At 37.1% G+C, this 19,099-nt stretch overlaps 1 protein-coding gene across 2 annotated transcripts in view; it reads right to left on the bottom strand.

Moving 5' to 3' along the window:
* The window catches only part of CNTNAP5 (contactin associated protein family member 5), a gene marked incomplete at its 3' end in the record, with an annotated part of 850,995 nt that overhangs the window by 432,977 nt on the left and 398,919 nt on the right, over positions 1–19,099 (bottom strand). For both annotated transcript variants that reach the window (XM_084247346.1, XM_084247345.1), the window contains exon 6: positions 14,164–14,348. In XM_084247346.1, the coding sequence (XP_084103472.1) occupies positions 14,164–14,348 (185 nt within the window). The remainder of the gene's footprint in view (positions 1–14,163; positions 14,349–19,099) is intronic.

Raw genomic sequence — 19,099 nt, forward strand, 5'->3', positions numbered from 1 at the left:
GGTCTGCACGCCATGTGGGATCCTCCTCCGGTGGCCGGGGAGCAGCCGGGGATCGAACCGGCGCCGCAGAGGCCGCGGGCAGCTTCGCAACCCAGCGCTCAACCGCTGCGCCACCGGGGAGGCCCTAGGTAAGGTGTTTTTAATGAGGGACCACAATGATCGTCATTTTATAATGGCCTTAACCTTCTGACCTTAATTTTTCTAGTCCTTTTTCTTCTTTTGTACACATTTAATCAGTGAAATGTTTTCCCCAGTTCCAACTTATTTTTTTTAATGAGTTTTTTTTTTTTTTTTTCCTCTCACTGCTCTAAGTGTGCTTTGTAATCCACCTAATCTGGAGTTTCTTACTTTTTGTTTTTGTGTCTTTTATGCATTACGTAAAGTTTACTTTTTTTATGCTTGACTTGGATGACAAGCACTATGATTATCTAATATTTCAAACTATAGCTTTGGATAACTTTTGCTGAGGCACATTGATTTAGTTTTCCTCAGCCCCAATGTTTTCTGAATTTTGCTTACAAAAAATACTATTTTTATTAATCAGCAACCCGCTTTTGTCCACTTTGAAGTTCTTCTTAAGAAATTCTATTCTGTGGCAATTTGTTACAAAAATTGCATATATTTGTGAGTTATATCAACATTTATCTTCCACCTTTTCACAACAAAGATTACAAACACAATCTCAGGAGTGACTCAAACTGAGTTTCAAACCTGTTCTGCCTTGTACTTTCTGTAAACATGGAGAAAAATACATAACCATGTGTACTTTGTTTGTGTCACATCGCTTAGGGAATAATGATAAAACTTATCTCATATTAATAACTTAGCTTGACAGGGTTAATATAAGAATGAAAGGAAGTCTGACACCAGAAGCATTTAGAAGGAATCCTGCACAGTGTTGTTCAGATATTGCTTTCACTGTCAGCAAGTGGTTCATTGACATGTTCTTCCACAATGGTATTTTGTGCTATTGTTTTCAGCAATTTCTGATTTTAAATGATACATAGTTACTTTTGTAATATTTTTAAGTCTGAGAATTACTTTATACTAACAGTTGTTATTAATAGCAATTAAATTGAGTAGGTTTTAATTTTTGAATTAATAAATAAGCAATCTTTTCCCCAAGATCCTGTCGAAGTTTCCTTCTGCTTCACACATTTTTGGAACACTGAAACTAAAGGTCCATTGTTCTTTTCTAGCTTCAAATTGGCATTGAGGAAGAAAAATAGAGAAGGGACTTGTTAAAAGTGTATGATCACTATCTATTTTCAAATATCTTTTTTTCCAATTTTAGGATAACTAGTATTATAATATTGAATGTAATGTTCTATGTCACTTATTCAAAGAAAGAATATCTTCTCAGCTATATCTCTTTGTGGATTCTTATTATTCATTTATCATCCTAAAATATAATGGTTAATTTTTGTTTGGTTTCTTAATTTCTATCCTAAAATTATAGGTTTTTTTTAGTTAATTCAGTTGCTGTGTTGTAAAAGCTATTATTTTCATTGACTCACATATCACATTGTGTTTATAATTGTCCATGCACTCCTTATGAATTTTAATGAATCTTTAAATTGATCTTTATTTTTAAGCCAAATCACTTCATTCATTGCTGTAATTGTCTGGGATACCTATCATATGATTTTATCTTTTCATTCAGACCCTGGAATATTTCATCATGGGGAAGATATTGATGATATTAAATAAGGATTAGATTCCATCTCTCTTCTGTTTGAAGTAATCCAGAGGCCTTCAGTACATTGATCACAGAGCAGAAGCCCAATTTTCATGAAATGTTAGATTTCATGACGTATTAGATCGCAAACTCTCCTTCCAATTGTGCTACTACAAATTGCAACAAATCCATTGGCTTTCTACCCAAAATCTGTCTTATCCAAGACAATTAAGTTTCTTAACTAATATTAATCAAACACTCTTTAATTCTTTTTATATTGTCAACTCTCAAAAACACTTGTAAAAGTTAGCTTATGTTTTAGTACAAAATCCAATTCACTGACTAGTTATTGAACTCCTATGTTCTTTGAGGCATAACTCAAGGTCCTGTGGTAGAATTTAGGGTGAATTACACTCCTTCTCTTTCTTCTAGAAACTTGGGGCTAGTCACTGAAGACAAATACATCATACAACAGATTAATGGAAGTGAGATATGGTCAGCACAACACAAAGGGCAGATCATGCTTTACAAGCCAAGAAAAAGGAGCTACTGATTTTGACAGCAGAAGGAATTTTTTTTAATATCCTGAGACAGTAACCTTTGAATTAGAGATTAAAGAATAACAGAATTTTGAGATATGCATTTGTGAATATAGGCATTGAAGAAATAGTGTATGAGGAAAAGTGTGGAGGGACATAGAAACGTCAAAAGGATCTTTCTTGATCTATTGATGCTAGTAACCCAAAGGTTAATAAATCATATAATTTTGTTATAAGTAAAATGAGAAAGGTACACTGAAACATGTGATAAGGTCTTTGAATGCTAAATGGAAATGAGTGGGGAGATACTGAAGGATTTCAGTAGGGAAATAAGAATAATTTATTGGGGTATATCACTGATTAAATTGAAAGGAAGAGGTAAGATCTAGGAAGTTTGCTTTGGCCTCAGCTAAGAGGGGATGGAAGCCTAAAATACATGGTATTTCAGGTACTGTGAAAGGGTGCCCCATGTCGAGAGCTAGTTCTCTCCACATAGATGTATTTTTAAAAAATAGGGTTGGTTTTTTTTTTTTTTTTTTTTTGTATATTTGTTGAAGAACTGGGTGTAGGCCAGAAGTGCAGGGGGTGAGATGATTCACCAGCTACAGAGTGGGGAGCAGAACAGGTAGACTGACTGAAATACACTGCGGAGGAGAGCAGCGGGCGGCAGGAGATGTCTGCTGTGCCATATGTGGGTTAGTTCCCTGGCCGGGGATTGAACTCAGCCAAAGCAGTGATAGCACTGTGACTTAGCCCCTAGGCTAACAGGGAGGCCCCACATAGATATATTTTGATCAAGTGACACATCTGAAAGACACATACCCTTATCAACATATATGAAATCACACCTGTTTCTATCTTTGAGATTCCAATCCCATTAACTTGTCTCTCCTGTTAAAATGAAAGTGTCATGGGGGTAGATGCCTTAGTTCTTTTCATTGACATATTCCAAACACTCTGAATGATATCTGATATATAATAGATGCTGAAAAATATTTATTAACTGTTTGGAATACACCTTTGGAAAAAGTGATTCTCAAAGACAAAAAAAAATCTATTTATTTTTGAATATTTAATGGAACAGGTTTGATTCAAACCTACTGGATCCAACAAATATTGGTTAGACTGTACACTAGCAGTTTTTTCCTAAAATTGTTTTTGCTTCATTGTCCGTGTTTTAGTTAATTCAGTTGCTTTCTTTTCTAACTTTTCTTGCTTGTATTCTCTGGGAAACTGAATGATGTGGCTTAGTGGTCAACAGAAGCAAGTGTTAGATTGCAAAGTTTCACTCATGTTTGGTATCCTGGGTGATGCAGTACAATTGGGGAACCTGGTGGATTTCTGGTGTCACAAGTGGGCTGCAACTTAAAGAATCCCAGGAGAAAGTCTGCTTTGATGTTACATTTATGAAGTCCCAGAATCTGCCATATTCTCTTCCTTTGATCTCATTCCTCTTCTTTTGTCTGTCATTTGCTTGTCTCTTTTTCAATCTTTGATGTTATTTCACAGTAATAAGTTCATTCCTCCTTATTGGCTTTTTCTCTGGCCCCGTTCAAATTGGGAGTCTTCCTGTTCTAAAGATTCCTTTTTCTATCTGAATTTCTGATACTTTTGAAGTTTCTCATGTGTGAATATTGGTCTCACTTTGACTCTGATAGTCCACTTAGTAATGGAAGGTGTACATAAAAGAAGAATATAGTCAATTGTTTCTTTTTAACTTTTAAAACATGCATTGTCTGGGCATTTGTTAAATGTTGTGTGGAAATTAAGACATCATTAGTCTTTGGGAGGCTGTTGGAGTTTGATAAATTTCTGCCATTTCAAATGAGTCCAGAAATTCCGATGTTCTTATGAAATGTGTTGGTTTCTCAATATTAACTTAAGTTTAAATGGTTACAAAAAGGAAAGCACTGAGTAGGGCACTCAAATGCGATTAGGGCACTCAAAATAAGGTCACAATTTATAGCTTCAGCTCTACTTTTTTTTTTTTTTTTTTGCATAGAAGAACTGGGGTGTAGAGTAGAGATGTGGGGTGGAGGGTTGAGAGGATTCACCAGAGACAGAGTGGGGAGCAGAATGGGCTTATCCACTGAAATACACTGCTAAGGGGAGTAGCGGGTGAGATAGTGGAGGTCTGCTGTGCCATATATGGTTTAGCTCCCTGCCTAGGGATCGAACTCAGGCTGTAGTGGTGATAGCACTGAGACTTAACCCCCTAGGCCACCATGGGGGCTCTGCTCCACTCTTTGATTTGTTCAGTGACTCCTTCTGTAAGATCTTTGAAATTTTTGATCAATATAAACTTTACAAAGTATAAAGTGCGTGTGCTATAAGATGTCTTATTTTTTGTCTCCATTTTGTATTCACACATTACTGGGAAACAATTTGTTACATTTTCAATATAAGTTACATCTTTTTCAAAAATTTACTGAGGTAACATTAGTTTATAATGTTATAGGTATTCTAGGTTTACAACATTATAAATACCCAACCGTATATAATATACTGTTCATTACTAAAAGTGTAACACCATCTCACTATGCAATTGACCCCCTTTATCAGACTTATCCACTTTCCTTCCCAATTCCCTTCTAATAACCACTAGTTTGTTCTTATCATTAAGCTTATTGTTCATTTGTTTTGTTTGTTCATTCATTTTCTGTCTTTATATTCTGCATATGAGTGAAATCATATGGTGTTTCTTTTCTCCAATTGAGTCGTTTCACTATGCATCATCATCCATGTTGTAGCAAATACCAGGATATCAACTTTGTCATAACTGAGTAATACTATATTATACTGGCATGTATGTACATATATACTGATATATACACATACACACATAAATATTTTATATATATATATATATTCCTGTATCTAATCATCTAAATATATGTGTTACATGCATATATATTTAAAAACATGCATTGGCTGGGCATTTGTTAAGCATTGTGTAAAAAATTGAGCCATTATTGGCCTTTTGAGGCTATTGAAGGTTGATAAACTTCTGCCATTTCAAATGAGACCAGAAATTCCAATGTGCACACACACATACACACACATATCTTTTCTTCTTTATGTAATCATCTGTTGATGGGAAAAATCCCAGTCTTTATTTATGTGTGAGAATTGTCCTATTCTGTTTGACTAGGGACACAGAGCAAATGATACTTGACAAAGACATGTCCCTCTCTTGCATAAGAGGACACAGATCTTCACAATGTTCCTTCTTTATTACAGTGCCTCATCTATGCCCATACTCTCTGCACAGAATTCCAGGCCATCATCTGTCCCCTCCTCTGAGCCAAGCCCAACTGTTGCCCCTTATACTTTAGGTGGGTTTGGTCTCTACAGTTCAACCTTCAATATCTTCTTGAATAAGATTTTGTTTTAGTAATAATGATAGTGGCATTTATTGATTAGTTTTGTAAATATGTCACTATGTTTCTCTAGATTTTGAGTTGGATATTATTATTTTCTCCATGTTAAAACTGAAGAAAATGATGGCATGCAGTGTGTAGCAGCCTGACTGAGACCCTTCAGTCAAGATGTAGAACTATCAGAATAGCAAGCCTTTAATTTCCAAGTCCTACCTCTGAACCTCTACACAGTCTTCCTCAAGCTCTGTTTTATTTCTAGTTCCTTAGGATAACCGCCTATAAGCCTAGCCTAGGCCCAGGCTAGATTGGTTTGTTTTGGACAATGGTTTGAGTCATGTATGTTTCGGTATTCAAGAATATTATGCCTTGGAAATCTTAACTTCAGCATCCCCCTAGGTGACAAGGGCTTCCACAACTGAACAGGCAGTGCAGACCCCTTGACCCATACCCTCATCACATCCTGCGTCATGGGAGGAGGCACATGGAACCCAGGGGCAATAACTGCCCTGCTGTAGCCTGATGTTTGTATACACTACCCAAGAGCTTCCTGCTTACAAGGCTCTGAAATTGCTTAAAGGACTGACACATTCTCTCCCCATCTGTTCTCCTGAGGGTGCACCAGGCACCTATAAGTGTGAGGAGTGGACACAGGAATGCTATGGACAGTGTGGACAGTGTTTGAACATGCAGGATGTGGTTGTCAAGGTACGCTGTCAACATAAGAGTAGAGCGTATTTTATTCAACAGTTTGTTAGTTTATTTGTAACTCTTTAAATATTTAGACTTAGGGTATTTGGGCTCAATTTGTTCTCTAGCCTGAGGCCCTACAAGCATTGGAGTGGGGCTTGCTTAACATTAAATGATTATAATAATTTAGCCAACATTTAGCCAGTGTCAAAATGTCTTATTAGCCACTTTCCACTGGAATTGGAAGGGTAATTAAAACCTACTACATCCTCCTTAGGAGCAGCTAATACAAGCCAAGAGGAAATTTTGTCATTTATTTTTTTAGTTCATGTTAGTAAAAACCATGATCTTGGGGGGTATGGTGCTGATGTTGAAATATTCCCTCCATGTTCAACACAATCAGTTTATTTTAATATGTATTACAGAAATTTTTATATTCCATTTCTCTACTATAAAACATAGCAAAACATAAAATCAGCAAGTCCACAAATCACAACTATCTTAAATTTAAACTGGAAAGAAAATGGTAATGAGCAATGTGATATCCAGCCTTATATAATTGCAGAGGCTAGGAAAACACCAGAACCTGTGGTTTTATCTCTAGGGACCATCCCTTCTTCGAGAGAAAGCCTGGTCCAGAAGGATGGCCTCCCAATGGCTGCAGACCTGGGCTCAAATTCTGAGTCTGCTCATCAGTAGCTAGTGAGGGATACGATTGGGGTGTCTTTCCTCTTTTTTGTCTTGATTTTATGTTTATGATACAGAACATTATAATCTCCTCACAACACTGTTTTGGGGAATTAAATAAAATCACAAAATGCCACACAATAATAAAAGTTATTTGTGTTCTTCCCTTTTTTCCTCCTTGTTTTGACTTTGCGTTTTCTAGTTTCATTTTTGTTATTTCATTTCCTTCCATTTATTTTCCATCTGTAGGCCTTCTCTGATAGACTGGCAACTGAGTTTCCAAAGAAAGCAAGATCAATAACAATTACAGCATCACATGATCTGGAAAACAGTTTCCTAGTGATCTGTAGTTATTTTGATGACCAAATAAATAGTTGTATTGTGTCTGGCCAGTCGTTAATCACATCCCACTTCTAAAGGATGTGTCCAGTAGGCAATGTCAAGGGAAAGATATCAGCAAGGGGCGGCTCTGAGCCTGGGGGACAGATTGGAAGTTCCTATAGGAAGGAAAATAGGGGTGAATGGATATCTTTTATCATTCATAGAAACACCCTTCATTTACTTAACAAATGTTTATTGTGTGTATGTTATGTTTCAGTACAAATCTGTGGAAACAAACGAAAGTGAAAAAGGAAAACTTTCTTATAATGAACTTAAGTTGTTGCTGGTATGGGAATGCTGAGATAGACAGTTAAACGTAAGTGGACTCAAAAACATATTGGAACTTTGAAAAAAATACCAATGCATAAAATAATTCAGAGGATACAGTTTCACAAGAAAATATAAGAAATATCATTTAAATAATATATTCTTTTGATTGCGTCAGTGTCTTTTTTTTCTTTCATGTATCACATTGCATGTAATACAGTTCAAAAAGTTTTTTTTTTTTAAAGATTGATTATTTATTCATACAAGAGCTGGGGTACAGGCCAGAGATTCAGGAGGTAAGAGGACTCACCAGAGACAGAACAGGGAATAGAACAGGCAGACTGACTGAAATACACTGCTGAGGGGAGCAGCGGGCGAGACAGGAGAGGTCTGGTGTGCCATGTGGGTCACCTCCCTGGCCGGTGGACATCAAACTCTTATTGCCGAGGCTGTGAGTTGCTTCATGGTGTGGTGTTTAACCCTTCTGCCACCAGGGAGGCCCCAGCTCAAAAATTTTTAAAAGTGTGTGATAAAAAAGTAAACATCCTTTTTCTTTGATAACACTCTTATTTTGACCTTATCCATGTACCCTTCCAGAAACATCTGTGTACCTATGTGCTTGCAAAACTATGCCTTCCTTCCTACTTATTTAAATGCAAACACTATTTATATTGCACTGTTTTTACTTTCATTTAACAATTTATGTTGGAGATGTTTCCACATTCATACTTGAGATAGCACAACATATATGGCTGCCTCATTCTTTTTAATAGACATAATATTTCTGTATAAGCTTGTCAAGTACACACACATAACATGGTGAGCCCAAGGTCAAGGCCTGACTGATTCATTAGCAAAGGTAAAGAATCCATGTTTAGATTTAGATGGTTTGTGACTTGCACAGAGAGCCAAAGGAGATTAGCCAAACATTATGGCTCCCCATAGAACCCCTCCCTCACACCAGAAATGATGATACCAAAATGAAATGGGTCAGATGACCACAGTGCAAGTTGTGGGACCCCTAATTTTATACTTTAGGTAATCATTTCTTCATAATGCTTCTCTGCTGCTCTATTCTTTCTTTTTTTTTTTTTTTAAAGATTTTATTTATTTTTGTGTAGAAGAACTGGGGTACAGGCCAGAGGTGCAGGGGATGAGAGGATTCACCAGAGACAGAGTAAGGAAAAGAACAGGCAGATGGACTGAAATACACTGTTGAGGGGAGCAGCTGGCATGACAAGAGAGGTCTGCTGTTTCATGCAGGTAGCTCCCTGCAGGGATCGAACTCAGGCCATTGTGGAGGTAGCAATAAGACTTAACTGCTAGGTCACCAGGGAAGCCTCTACTGCTCTGTTCTGAGAGGGGTCAGTCTCATGCCTCATAGGCACCAGGGAGGCAGTGAGGAACTGTACCTTGACAGTCTTCTAAGGGACAGGAAGGACAGTAGGACATGACCTTGGGGAGACTTCTTGCTGGCCCATCCTCTAGTGTTTCAGGAGAATCACAAGGCATCCTTTCAAGACTTAGATCGGCCATGGCACAAGCCTTAGGCAGTGCTCTGTGTGGATAGAAAGAGGTCACGGGGGCAATGAACCTCAGGTTCCTCTGAGGTATAGCATAATTTTTAATAAACCCCTTTTGATGACTTTCAGGGAATTTTCAGTGTTTCAATGTTCCTAAAACATACCCCATTGAACACATTTGCTTATAATTGCAGGATAAACTGCTAAAAAGAGAATTGCTAGGGAGCACGTATTTCTAATTTTAAAAAGTTGCCCTTTTTTGATGTCTTGTTAATTGCATGCCTTACCAATGTATGAAACAGTACTAATTTCTTTACCTCCATGCCAACACTATGAAGTTTTAAGTGTTTTCAATCTAAGTGACAAATACATTACAAATGTAGTATATATTTGCAGTCCTTTTTTCATGAGTGAGAATATTATTTGAGGTTCCTTTTGTATTTTCTATATGTTCATATACTTTATATATTTTTCCATTAGCTTACCTTTTAAAAATTATTTATAGGAACTTTTTATTTACTGATTCAATTATTACTTTTTGAAGTGCTTTTTTCCAAGATATGAGGGAGGATGGGTGGGTGATGTCATTAAGTATGTATTTTTTGTGCACAACCATTGGAATCTATGAAACAATCATGGACAATGATTTCATTATTTTATTTCCAACTTTCTAAAATTGATGTAAAAATTAGAAGGCTCTCCTATAATCTTGGATGATGAAAATGTTATTTCATACTTTCTTTATAACTTCTATACAACTTATTTTTTTTGTATTGCTATTTATTTCCTTACTGAGATTAATGTTGGTTTATGATACTGTATATGATTCAGAGGTAGGGGTTCACACCTTTTCAGATGTACGTTAGCAAAGCACATCCAACAGCAAGGCACACATAATCTCTACCACAGCTGAAATTAGTGATTTTGCATTCTTCAGGTGGATAACTAAATGTATGATAGAGAACTTATTTTTTATACACATGTGTTAGAATCTTAATGGCTAACTTAATGTAGAGAGGTTGATTTATAGTAATGCACACCTAAAATTATGTATTGTTAAAATGCAATGATACTGCAAGTAAAAAATTCTAAAAAGTGCTAAGTTAAATCTAATCAGTTTTTTACTAGAAATTCTCATTAAAATATATTATTTTATCTTATAAAATTCTTCTTAAGTATTTGTGACCTGATAACATATAAGTCATATATTTTTTAAATATGCTGTTAATAGTTTTGGTTCGCACACGTTGACTATGTAAAAAAGGATCAGTGAGAACTCTTGATAACAGAAGACTTTTCAGATCACAAGGCTTTCTGAGAAATGGGATGCTACTAAGGTCTTAAAAATTTCTCTTGTCTAAATCCCTTCTGCTCCAGGTTGGATGTGAAGTAGCTTGCTAGACAGTCTTTCTCACAAGCGTGTGGAGAAAATGATATGGGCCAGGTGAAGTGAACTGAGATGACATTCCCATAAAATCTACATGTGTTCTGTGTGTGTGTGTGTGTATGTGAGAGAGAGAGAGAGAGAGAGAGAGAGAGAGAGAGAGAGATCAAGAGAGACCGTCCTTGCTTGTGTTTTTCTTCTAGGTGGGAGGAGAAGCCGGCACTGCATACATCTCAGTGTGGCAAATTTCTGACCAGATGTCTCATTTAAAGGCATTATGTCACTTGACTGATATTCTTAAGGTAATCTAAAGTGGGAGGATAAAAATTTGCATATTTTCTTACCAAATGGTAGAACATGATGCTAACATTTGTTGTTTTTTTTTTCTTTAAATTTATTTATTTATTTTCTTACATTGTTATTCATTTTGGTACAGTAATTGGTTTTTCCCCTCAGGTGCAGTCCCAGTAGCTCTCCCACCTCCATAGCACCCTTGAATCTTCACCATAGTCCCTTGTGCTCTTCCCTCCCATGTTGTGACTCCTCTCCTCCCCCCGCCCCTGCTGCATATCTCAGACCTATGGCCAGTTTGAAAGTTTTGTCTTTCTCCTGACTCTTTGTTTGATTTCTCTACATTCCACATATAAGTGAAACAATCCAGTAACTATCTTTTCCTTCTGACTTACTTGGCTTCATAATGCCAACATTTATAAAGAAATATGAATTTGCATACCATAATCTTCCCTGTTACAACATTTTGTAGAGTACAGCGGCAGAGGAACAGTGAGTGTCCTAAGTGGAATTGAAGGACCTGGATTCAGTTGTCCTTCTAGTGGGCGATATGTGTCAGGACTCACATGTATACGTATGATTCCATGAAAGTAAACAAATAAATGACCCAGATTTTGATTAAGAGACAACATTGTTTCCAGTAAACTTCAGACTTAGATATCTACGTTAGTTCTATTGCTTCCAATAAGGGGTTAATATTGCTTCTGTGGAACTGTAATGAAGAAGCATCATTTCCCAGGGTGATGGTGTCATGGAGACTGGCATGCAGGACTCCTGCCCCAGTGTTCTCTCTTCCTTACACAGCCTTAAGGTCATGTCAAAGATTGGAGAACTCCATTGTTCCAGAGACTTCTCCTGACACTTAACTGTCATGTGCCAGTAGCAGTAATATCTAAGGTCACTGTCACAGTCCAATCAACCTGCCTTCTTTTATATTAGCCAAAACTGACTGCACACTGTGGAAGTGACTTGAATTCTCTGCAGCAAAGGCTGCGTCAAAGGAATATTTCAAGATGTTTCCTTCTTAGGAAATACATTTTTATGAGGCACCATGAAAAAAGCATTTCCTGAGAAAAATCTTTAATAGCTTCACAAATTGAGGGGCATCATTAGATTTTGTTTCCCTAAATGTTGACATTGCCTGTATCCACTCCACTGTGATCCCTCTAGAGTTTATGCAGAGATCATAGGTAGGGAGATATAGGCTTTGAAATCATGTCAAATCAGGCAAGTGGGTAAGTTTTAGTGTCATCTTCTAGGACATTAGAGGAAATATGTCTGGGGAAAATGGTAAGACTTTAAGATGACTTTGTTTTTAATCTGTTCTCAAGTTTATAAAAGATAGCTCTTTGCTTGTAGATAATTCCAATATTGTATGTATCTTTTTTTTTTCTCAAAAGTCATTTAAAGTTGATAAAAGAGAATGACTTATATTCATAGACACAATTATCAGGAACTAAAAAAAATGCTATCTGGTACTTTGCATTCTGAATCAGAGTGACAGATTCTCTTTTGAAGTTAATGAATGGCATATCTTATCAAGAATATGTGAAACTAAGGTTGGGATCAAAAGAGGATATCATTCTTACAGCTCATGATAGTGATTGAAAAAAGTCAGAACCTAATTTTTCAATTATTCATCTCCACCAACACTGTTCCATTATGTATCCCACCCAGGATTTGAAACTGCTAATGGTTTCCTACCATCTGCCCAGTACCTCCTCCCACACCTACACACAAACCTAAGCTACAGAGTAATGATTATGAAATGGGTTATCAGACATTAGGGCACACCAGAGCTTCAGAGTTTCTAAAAGATAATTCTTGAACCTCAAAGTTTCTGATTCAGTAGATTTGGGTGGCACTTGATTATTTTCATTTTTAATAAATTCTCAGGGGATGTTAACTAGATTTATATCAGAAGCAGAATTCCTAGTCTCAAACAAACGGGCCATGTCACTCTCTGCCAACGAGTCCTTTAGCAGATTCTGACTCACCATAGTTTAAGCTCGTATCGTCCATCATCACCTCGATCTTCCCCAATTATTTTATATTACACTATTCCCTGCCTCAACATTAAGGTTTAAAATCTGTGTAGAGGTGACATATATAGACACAATCAGACTTGCACACTTGTGTGTATACAAAGAAAAACTTATTTCAGTGGTATCAACATTGTATATACATAATAAAGTGTACAATAATATCTATAGCAAATTTCATATAGCCAATTGGTTCTTATATAATGCTTGTGTTGATTTTTCACTGTACTCTTCTACCTGCAATCAAAGTCTTTCCTATATTCTTTATCTCCCTAATTTATATACAATGAAAAAATTATTCTTAACACTTATTAGAGAAAACGCTTCATGTAGACTTGGTCTACAGGCCACAGTTTGCCAATCTCTGTTGGATTTCAGGCTATCCAAGGAACATCACTGAAGATAGAATTGGGATTAATGCACTATGTATGACAGCCCAATGTAGAGTATTTATACCACACAGATACAACAGAATTAAAAAAAAAAAAATCAAGTAGGTACAAGTAGATCCCTAGGTAGGTAGGTAGGTAGGTAGGTAGGTGGTAGACAGACAGGCAGATAGATGAATTAAATGATTAAGAATAGATGAATGTATTATCTTCTAAAATAGTTTAATGAATTGTAAGTGTATAATATTTCTTGATCTGAACTACAAAGATACCTAAAGCTTGAGATTCAGGCTGCAGAAATTTTTGCAATTTCTTTGTTTTGTAGAGTCGGTGCATTCCCTTGGCCTCTTTTACAAGAAAACAAGGAAAGACAGCAATTCATGTGTTTTTAGTCTAGAGTTTGCATAGGAATGACGTTAAAGACAAGTGCCTATAGTGCAGATTTTACATTCCTTTGGACTTTGTTTATAATTTCCTTTTTGTTATTGAGGCATAATTGACATCTTACATTTTATGAGCATAATTTCAGTATCTTCTTTTATCCTAGTTAATTGAAGTTAATTTTTGAAAAAAAAGAATGACTGAGTGTAACCATGAGACTAGATGGTGGCACAGGGAGGCTGCAAGCAAAAAAGTAAGAAATAAAGAGGAAACCTGCTGATTTTAAATGCACACAATCAGCTGATGCTTTGTGAGCTAACACCAGTGTTGGCAAGGCATCTCCCCAAGCTCACTGCTCGCCTTCTCACCAAGGACCACTCCACTGCAAGAGGCTGAGGCTTCCATGCAGGGGGAAGTAACTACAGGGGGAGATTATCAGGCCCTCACAACTTCTCTCAGCTCCTCTTTTGTTTATAGATTTTCTTACTGATCCTGAACGAGGGGCCCGCGGACATGCAGGGAGAGTCAACTCACCTCATAGTCAATGTCTAAGGCATCTGCCTCGCCCTTGGTTCGGAAGTGCTGTGTGTGCTTGTCCACAGTGAAGTTCACCAGCTTGCCGACTCGCTCAATGAGGACCGAGTGCCAATGCTGGTCGTCCAGGAGGCTGCCCAGGGTGGCCGAGGGAGGGCTGCTGCTGAGCCGAGGTTTGCTGTCTTCTGTGAAGGGGAGAGAAAAATGGTTGGCATCGGTGCCCAAGGGCAGCCTTGAGTACTGGCTTGGTATGCAAGCAAGGTCTGCTCTTTCTGTTCTACAGGGAAGGAACAACTCTCTCTGCAGGTCCAGAACTGTGCTGAGCTTTGGAAAGAATAACAGCTTTTTTGTTTGTTTGTCTTGTTTTGTTAGGAAAAACAAGTTCTGACTACAAATACCAGGACCAAGCTCTAGGTCCACTGACATACACATCCACTTCTAGACATGAAATGATATGTTCTGAGCACTTGAACAGTGAAATAATAAAAGGAACTCTATGCTAGTGGCTAAGTTAATAACATTGAAAATGGGGGTTATCACATTTGGAATAATACCCATTCTTTGCCTTTGAGTGGCTCTTGAGTGGAGAAAGCTGATCTTGAGTTATGTTCTGGAGGAGGAAATGAACACTGGGTAAAAAAAGGGAAGACAGTGAGCATCCTAAGTTAGGTCAGTTTCCGGGCAAGGGTAAAGGCAAAAATCCAATCATTTCAGCTGCCATTTTGAAGGGCATTGGAACTTACTCAGGGAATTTATATTCTCTGTTTTTAAACCTCTGAGAGATTATTTGCATTTCACAAGCAGGGAATCTAAGGCTTAGTGCAGTTAGGGTTTGAATCCAGGCTCTGTATCTTTTTTCTCTGACCATAAGGGGAGCAACCCTGTTTTGAATCAAATGAAACTCCATCTTATCTCTAAGACGCCATGTTGAGACTTCTAGGTGGAAATTAAACAGCCTGACTCAGCCATTCAGTCACTAATATAAATTGAGATCATTTTCCGATCATGTCAACAGACCCGACACAGCAGCCTTCCGTTTGAAGACTGCACACCGATCATGGACAGATGGACTTCAGAACCAACCCCAATATTCTCATCAAAAATCACCAAAACTGAGACCACATTCCTGCCTGATCCTTTAAAATTCCCCTCTGCCTGTATCCTGATGAGGCATATCTTAAAACTGCCCCTTAGTCATGAACCTAGCTCAGGGTTTCTGTTTTGAATAGATGATCTTTTGATGATTATATGGCACCTTGATTATTTTCTTGAGTTGACACAGGACCTGGTTGTGTTTTGGTTCAGCCAAAATTGAACCCCTGGGACAATGTGAGAGGTTCAGGTAGAAGGTACATTTTCAATCAAGTCTGCCTAGCTTCCCTTCTCTGTCTCTCCTCCAATTTTATGGAAGTTCCTGCTTGTACTCTTTTATAAAAAAAAGATTAGAGCTTTTTTTCCCCTTCACAGTGGCTCAGACTTAGCAAAATGAACAGTTAAATTCAACTAATTATTACTTATGTAAACATTTTTACTTTTTTGGAATCATTTAATATATATGCTCCTCTTAGAAACTCAAAGCTAAATGTCTATCCACCAGCCTAAGATGTGTTTTGCCAGAATAGCTGCAACAGCCTTCTCAACAGAGTGACATTAAGGGGGCTGGAGCTGCCATTCCCCCCTGCAGCCTGCTACTCCCACCTCCATTATGTCCCTACCTCACTGCTTCCTCTTTGAAGAACACATCTTGCTTAATAGGGGGTGGGGGCAGGACAGCAAACTTATTGTAATTGAAAAATGAGAGCTGGAGAATTCATAACTGACTTTATTCAATAGACTTATTCATTGCTAGTTATTCCACAACTTTTGAGTTCTCACAATTTGTCAAATTATGCTAAAGAAATAACATGTTTCTTTTTTCTTTCTCCATCCTTCCCTCTCTTTTCTCTCTTTTTATTCCTTTTCTCCCTTCCTTCCAAAAAAGTTATTGATATCTACCTGGGCTGGCTACAGCTCCAGTGACAGGTAATATATAAATGAGATAAAGGAGCTGCAGAGTTAAAAGCACACTCCCCTCTCTAAAGGTCTTGCTGTGGAAACTCTCAGTAAGTAGGCCGAGAAGAGGTGTGCCTGAAGGCCAGGACGTGCAGTGCAGGGAGCCGTGGGGGTGCTCATAGAACAGCCACAGACCTGAGATTAGGGCAGAACAAGGAGCCTTGTGCCCAGCCAGGGGACAGCAGGGGGAGCAAGTGGAGGGATACCACGCTGAGAACACCAGGGCACATGGCTTATGCCATCCAGGACCAGCATGGTGCTTTACAGATTATATTTTACTATTAAGGCGTAGGAGCCACTGGTGAGTTAGTAAGCATGCAATTACTAACTCAGATTAAAATTTAAACATTTTCTTCTAGCAGTGTGAGAATTTGGTTAGAAGGTAAGGCTGGCCCTAAGATTGACAGTCATCTAAATGGGGAACATGAGGGATTAGATATAGAGAACATGGGATGAAAGGTTTCTAAGTGATGGGAAGGGGCTAACATATGGTGGCCTCTCCTGTCACTTTGATTTTGGAAGTGGAGATAACAAAGGAAATAATTTCTGAGTTTTTCCTTAGCAGCTGGGTTAAAAAGTGGTACTAGCCATGCGATAAGACAGAAACAAAGACCTCTACCTCTGTCTCTCTCTCTCTCTCTTTCATCATATATACACACAACTTGTATTCATAAAATAAAACTTGACCAAGAGCTGAGAAACAATGTGCCTTATAACTCTTTGATTCTAGGTAATAACTCAAAAAGATTTAATATTAGATTTCTTTCTTCATTGTGCACCTCACTTTTTTTGAAAAGGAAAGGCAATATAACAATCATTTTGTAATATAAGTCCAAAACATTAAAATCTAAAATTATAAAACCACTGTAAGTCACAAAATGAAAAAAAAGCACATCATTCTGCCCACACCACCACTTATTTATTTTCTGTGCTGATTTTTGTGGGATTTAGTGATATATTGAGTTCTTTAATAGAACCAGTAATGCAATTATAATAAAATATTTCAATATTTTTTAAACTATGATCCCTACTTCAAAAGATAAATTTATTATGAATTAGGTCATACTGACTATAACTTTTATATTTCTTTTTAAAATTTATTAATGATTTTTCTCTCAAACTTGCCTTCATCTGCTCATCTTTCATGTCCCCTCAGGTAATCACTTTTGCTAATGTCTTGTTTCTCCTTCGGTGAAAACTTTAGGCATATGCAAGTCAACAGAAATATCTATTATTTCCTATCATTTACTTTGCAACTGTAATTATGCACTATAATGCACATTTTTTCTGTACCTTTTCATTTCCATTTAATCTGTCCAGGAATGGGCCTCCCTGGTGGCACAGCGGTTGAGCGCTGGGTTGCGAAGCTGCCCGCAGCCTCTGCAGTGCCGGTTCAATCCCTGGCACCCGGGTGAGGGTCCCACATGGCACACAGACCTCTCCTGATGCCCACTGCTCCCCTCAGCAGTGTACTTCGGTCCTTCTGCCTGTTCTGCTCCCTGCTCTGGCTTTGGTGAATTCTCTCACCCTCCCGTGCTTCTGACTGTACCCAGTGCTTAAAAAAAAAAATCTGTCCAGGAAATTTCCTTATATTAGTATGTAAAAACCTTTCTCAATCATTTTATACAGCTATCTAGCATTCTACTGAAATACACACACACACACATACACACACACTTTTTTTTTTTAACCAGTTTCCTACTGGTTATTCATGGTTATTCATGGTTTCAAGGTATTGTTAATATCTGATAAAATACCTCATGTACAGAGTGCATGTTTGCATGTATGCTACCTTCACTGTTGCATGCATTCTTAAGTGAGGAATTGGTAGTCAAAGATTTTCACATTTGCTATTTTGATATCCAATGTTAAATTGCCCTCTATAAAAGTTGAACCTATTTTAAGCCTTGCTAGTAATTTATGAGCGTGCTTTCTCTCCATAGATAGTCAAGAAAATATTTTCAATCTTTTGGAATTTTGCCTGTTAGGTTAAAATATATATATATATATATATATATATATATATATATATATATATACACATACATATACATATACACACACACATACACTCAGAAATGTAATTATTATATATGTGTATATATACATTTATTTATCTGTGGATGAGATTGAAACTTTTTTATTTCCTTTTTTGTGAACTATTCCCTCACATCCTTTGACTGTTTTTCCCAACCATCTCTTATGTGTTTGCATTTATTGTCCTAATATGAATTGTGGCAATATTTTTTTGCAACTCTTCACTTTGTGTTTTCTGTTTTCTTTTTTATTTGTCATTAAGATATGCCCACATTAAAAATCCCATCATTTTCTTATATTTTTATGGCCTTTGGATTTGTGTTAGATTTTAACAAATACTCCTCATTAAAGAATTCTCCCATTTTTTTCCTACTTCATTTCATTTGGATTTTTTCTGACATATGGTAAGAATAGAATTCTACTTCGACTTTACATTTTGAGTGGTTTCCCAATTTCATCATTTTAAATCTCTGATTTTTAAGGGTATGCCTTTCATATAAAATGGCAAATACTACTCAATTAGATGACTTCATTTGCTGCATCTATCAACTCAAGATTCTCTCAGTTCATAGACTGGGTTTCTTAAATCATGGAAATTTAATTTGTAAATTGCCAAGTTGGTTGTTGCCACCATAATCTCATCCATAATCACCTCCTACCCACCATCTTACTGGGTCAGAACATTTGAAGAGTAGAAGCAGAGACAGAATTGCTAATCTCATCATTAATCTCATCAACACTTTCTCTCTAGTATTATAACCTTGACTCAGAAAGTTTGCCACAATCATTCCATCTAATAATCCCACTCATAATTTTTTTTTTTATTTTTTATTTATTTTTTTTTTAA

The sequence above is a fragment of the Talpa europaea genome (assembly GCF_964194135.1).
Source record: "Talpa europaea genome assembly, chromosome: 1".
NCBI classification, from domain to species: Eukaryota; Metazoa; Chordata; class Mammalia; order Eulipotyphla; family Talpidae; genus Talpa; species Talpa europaea.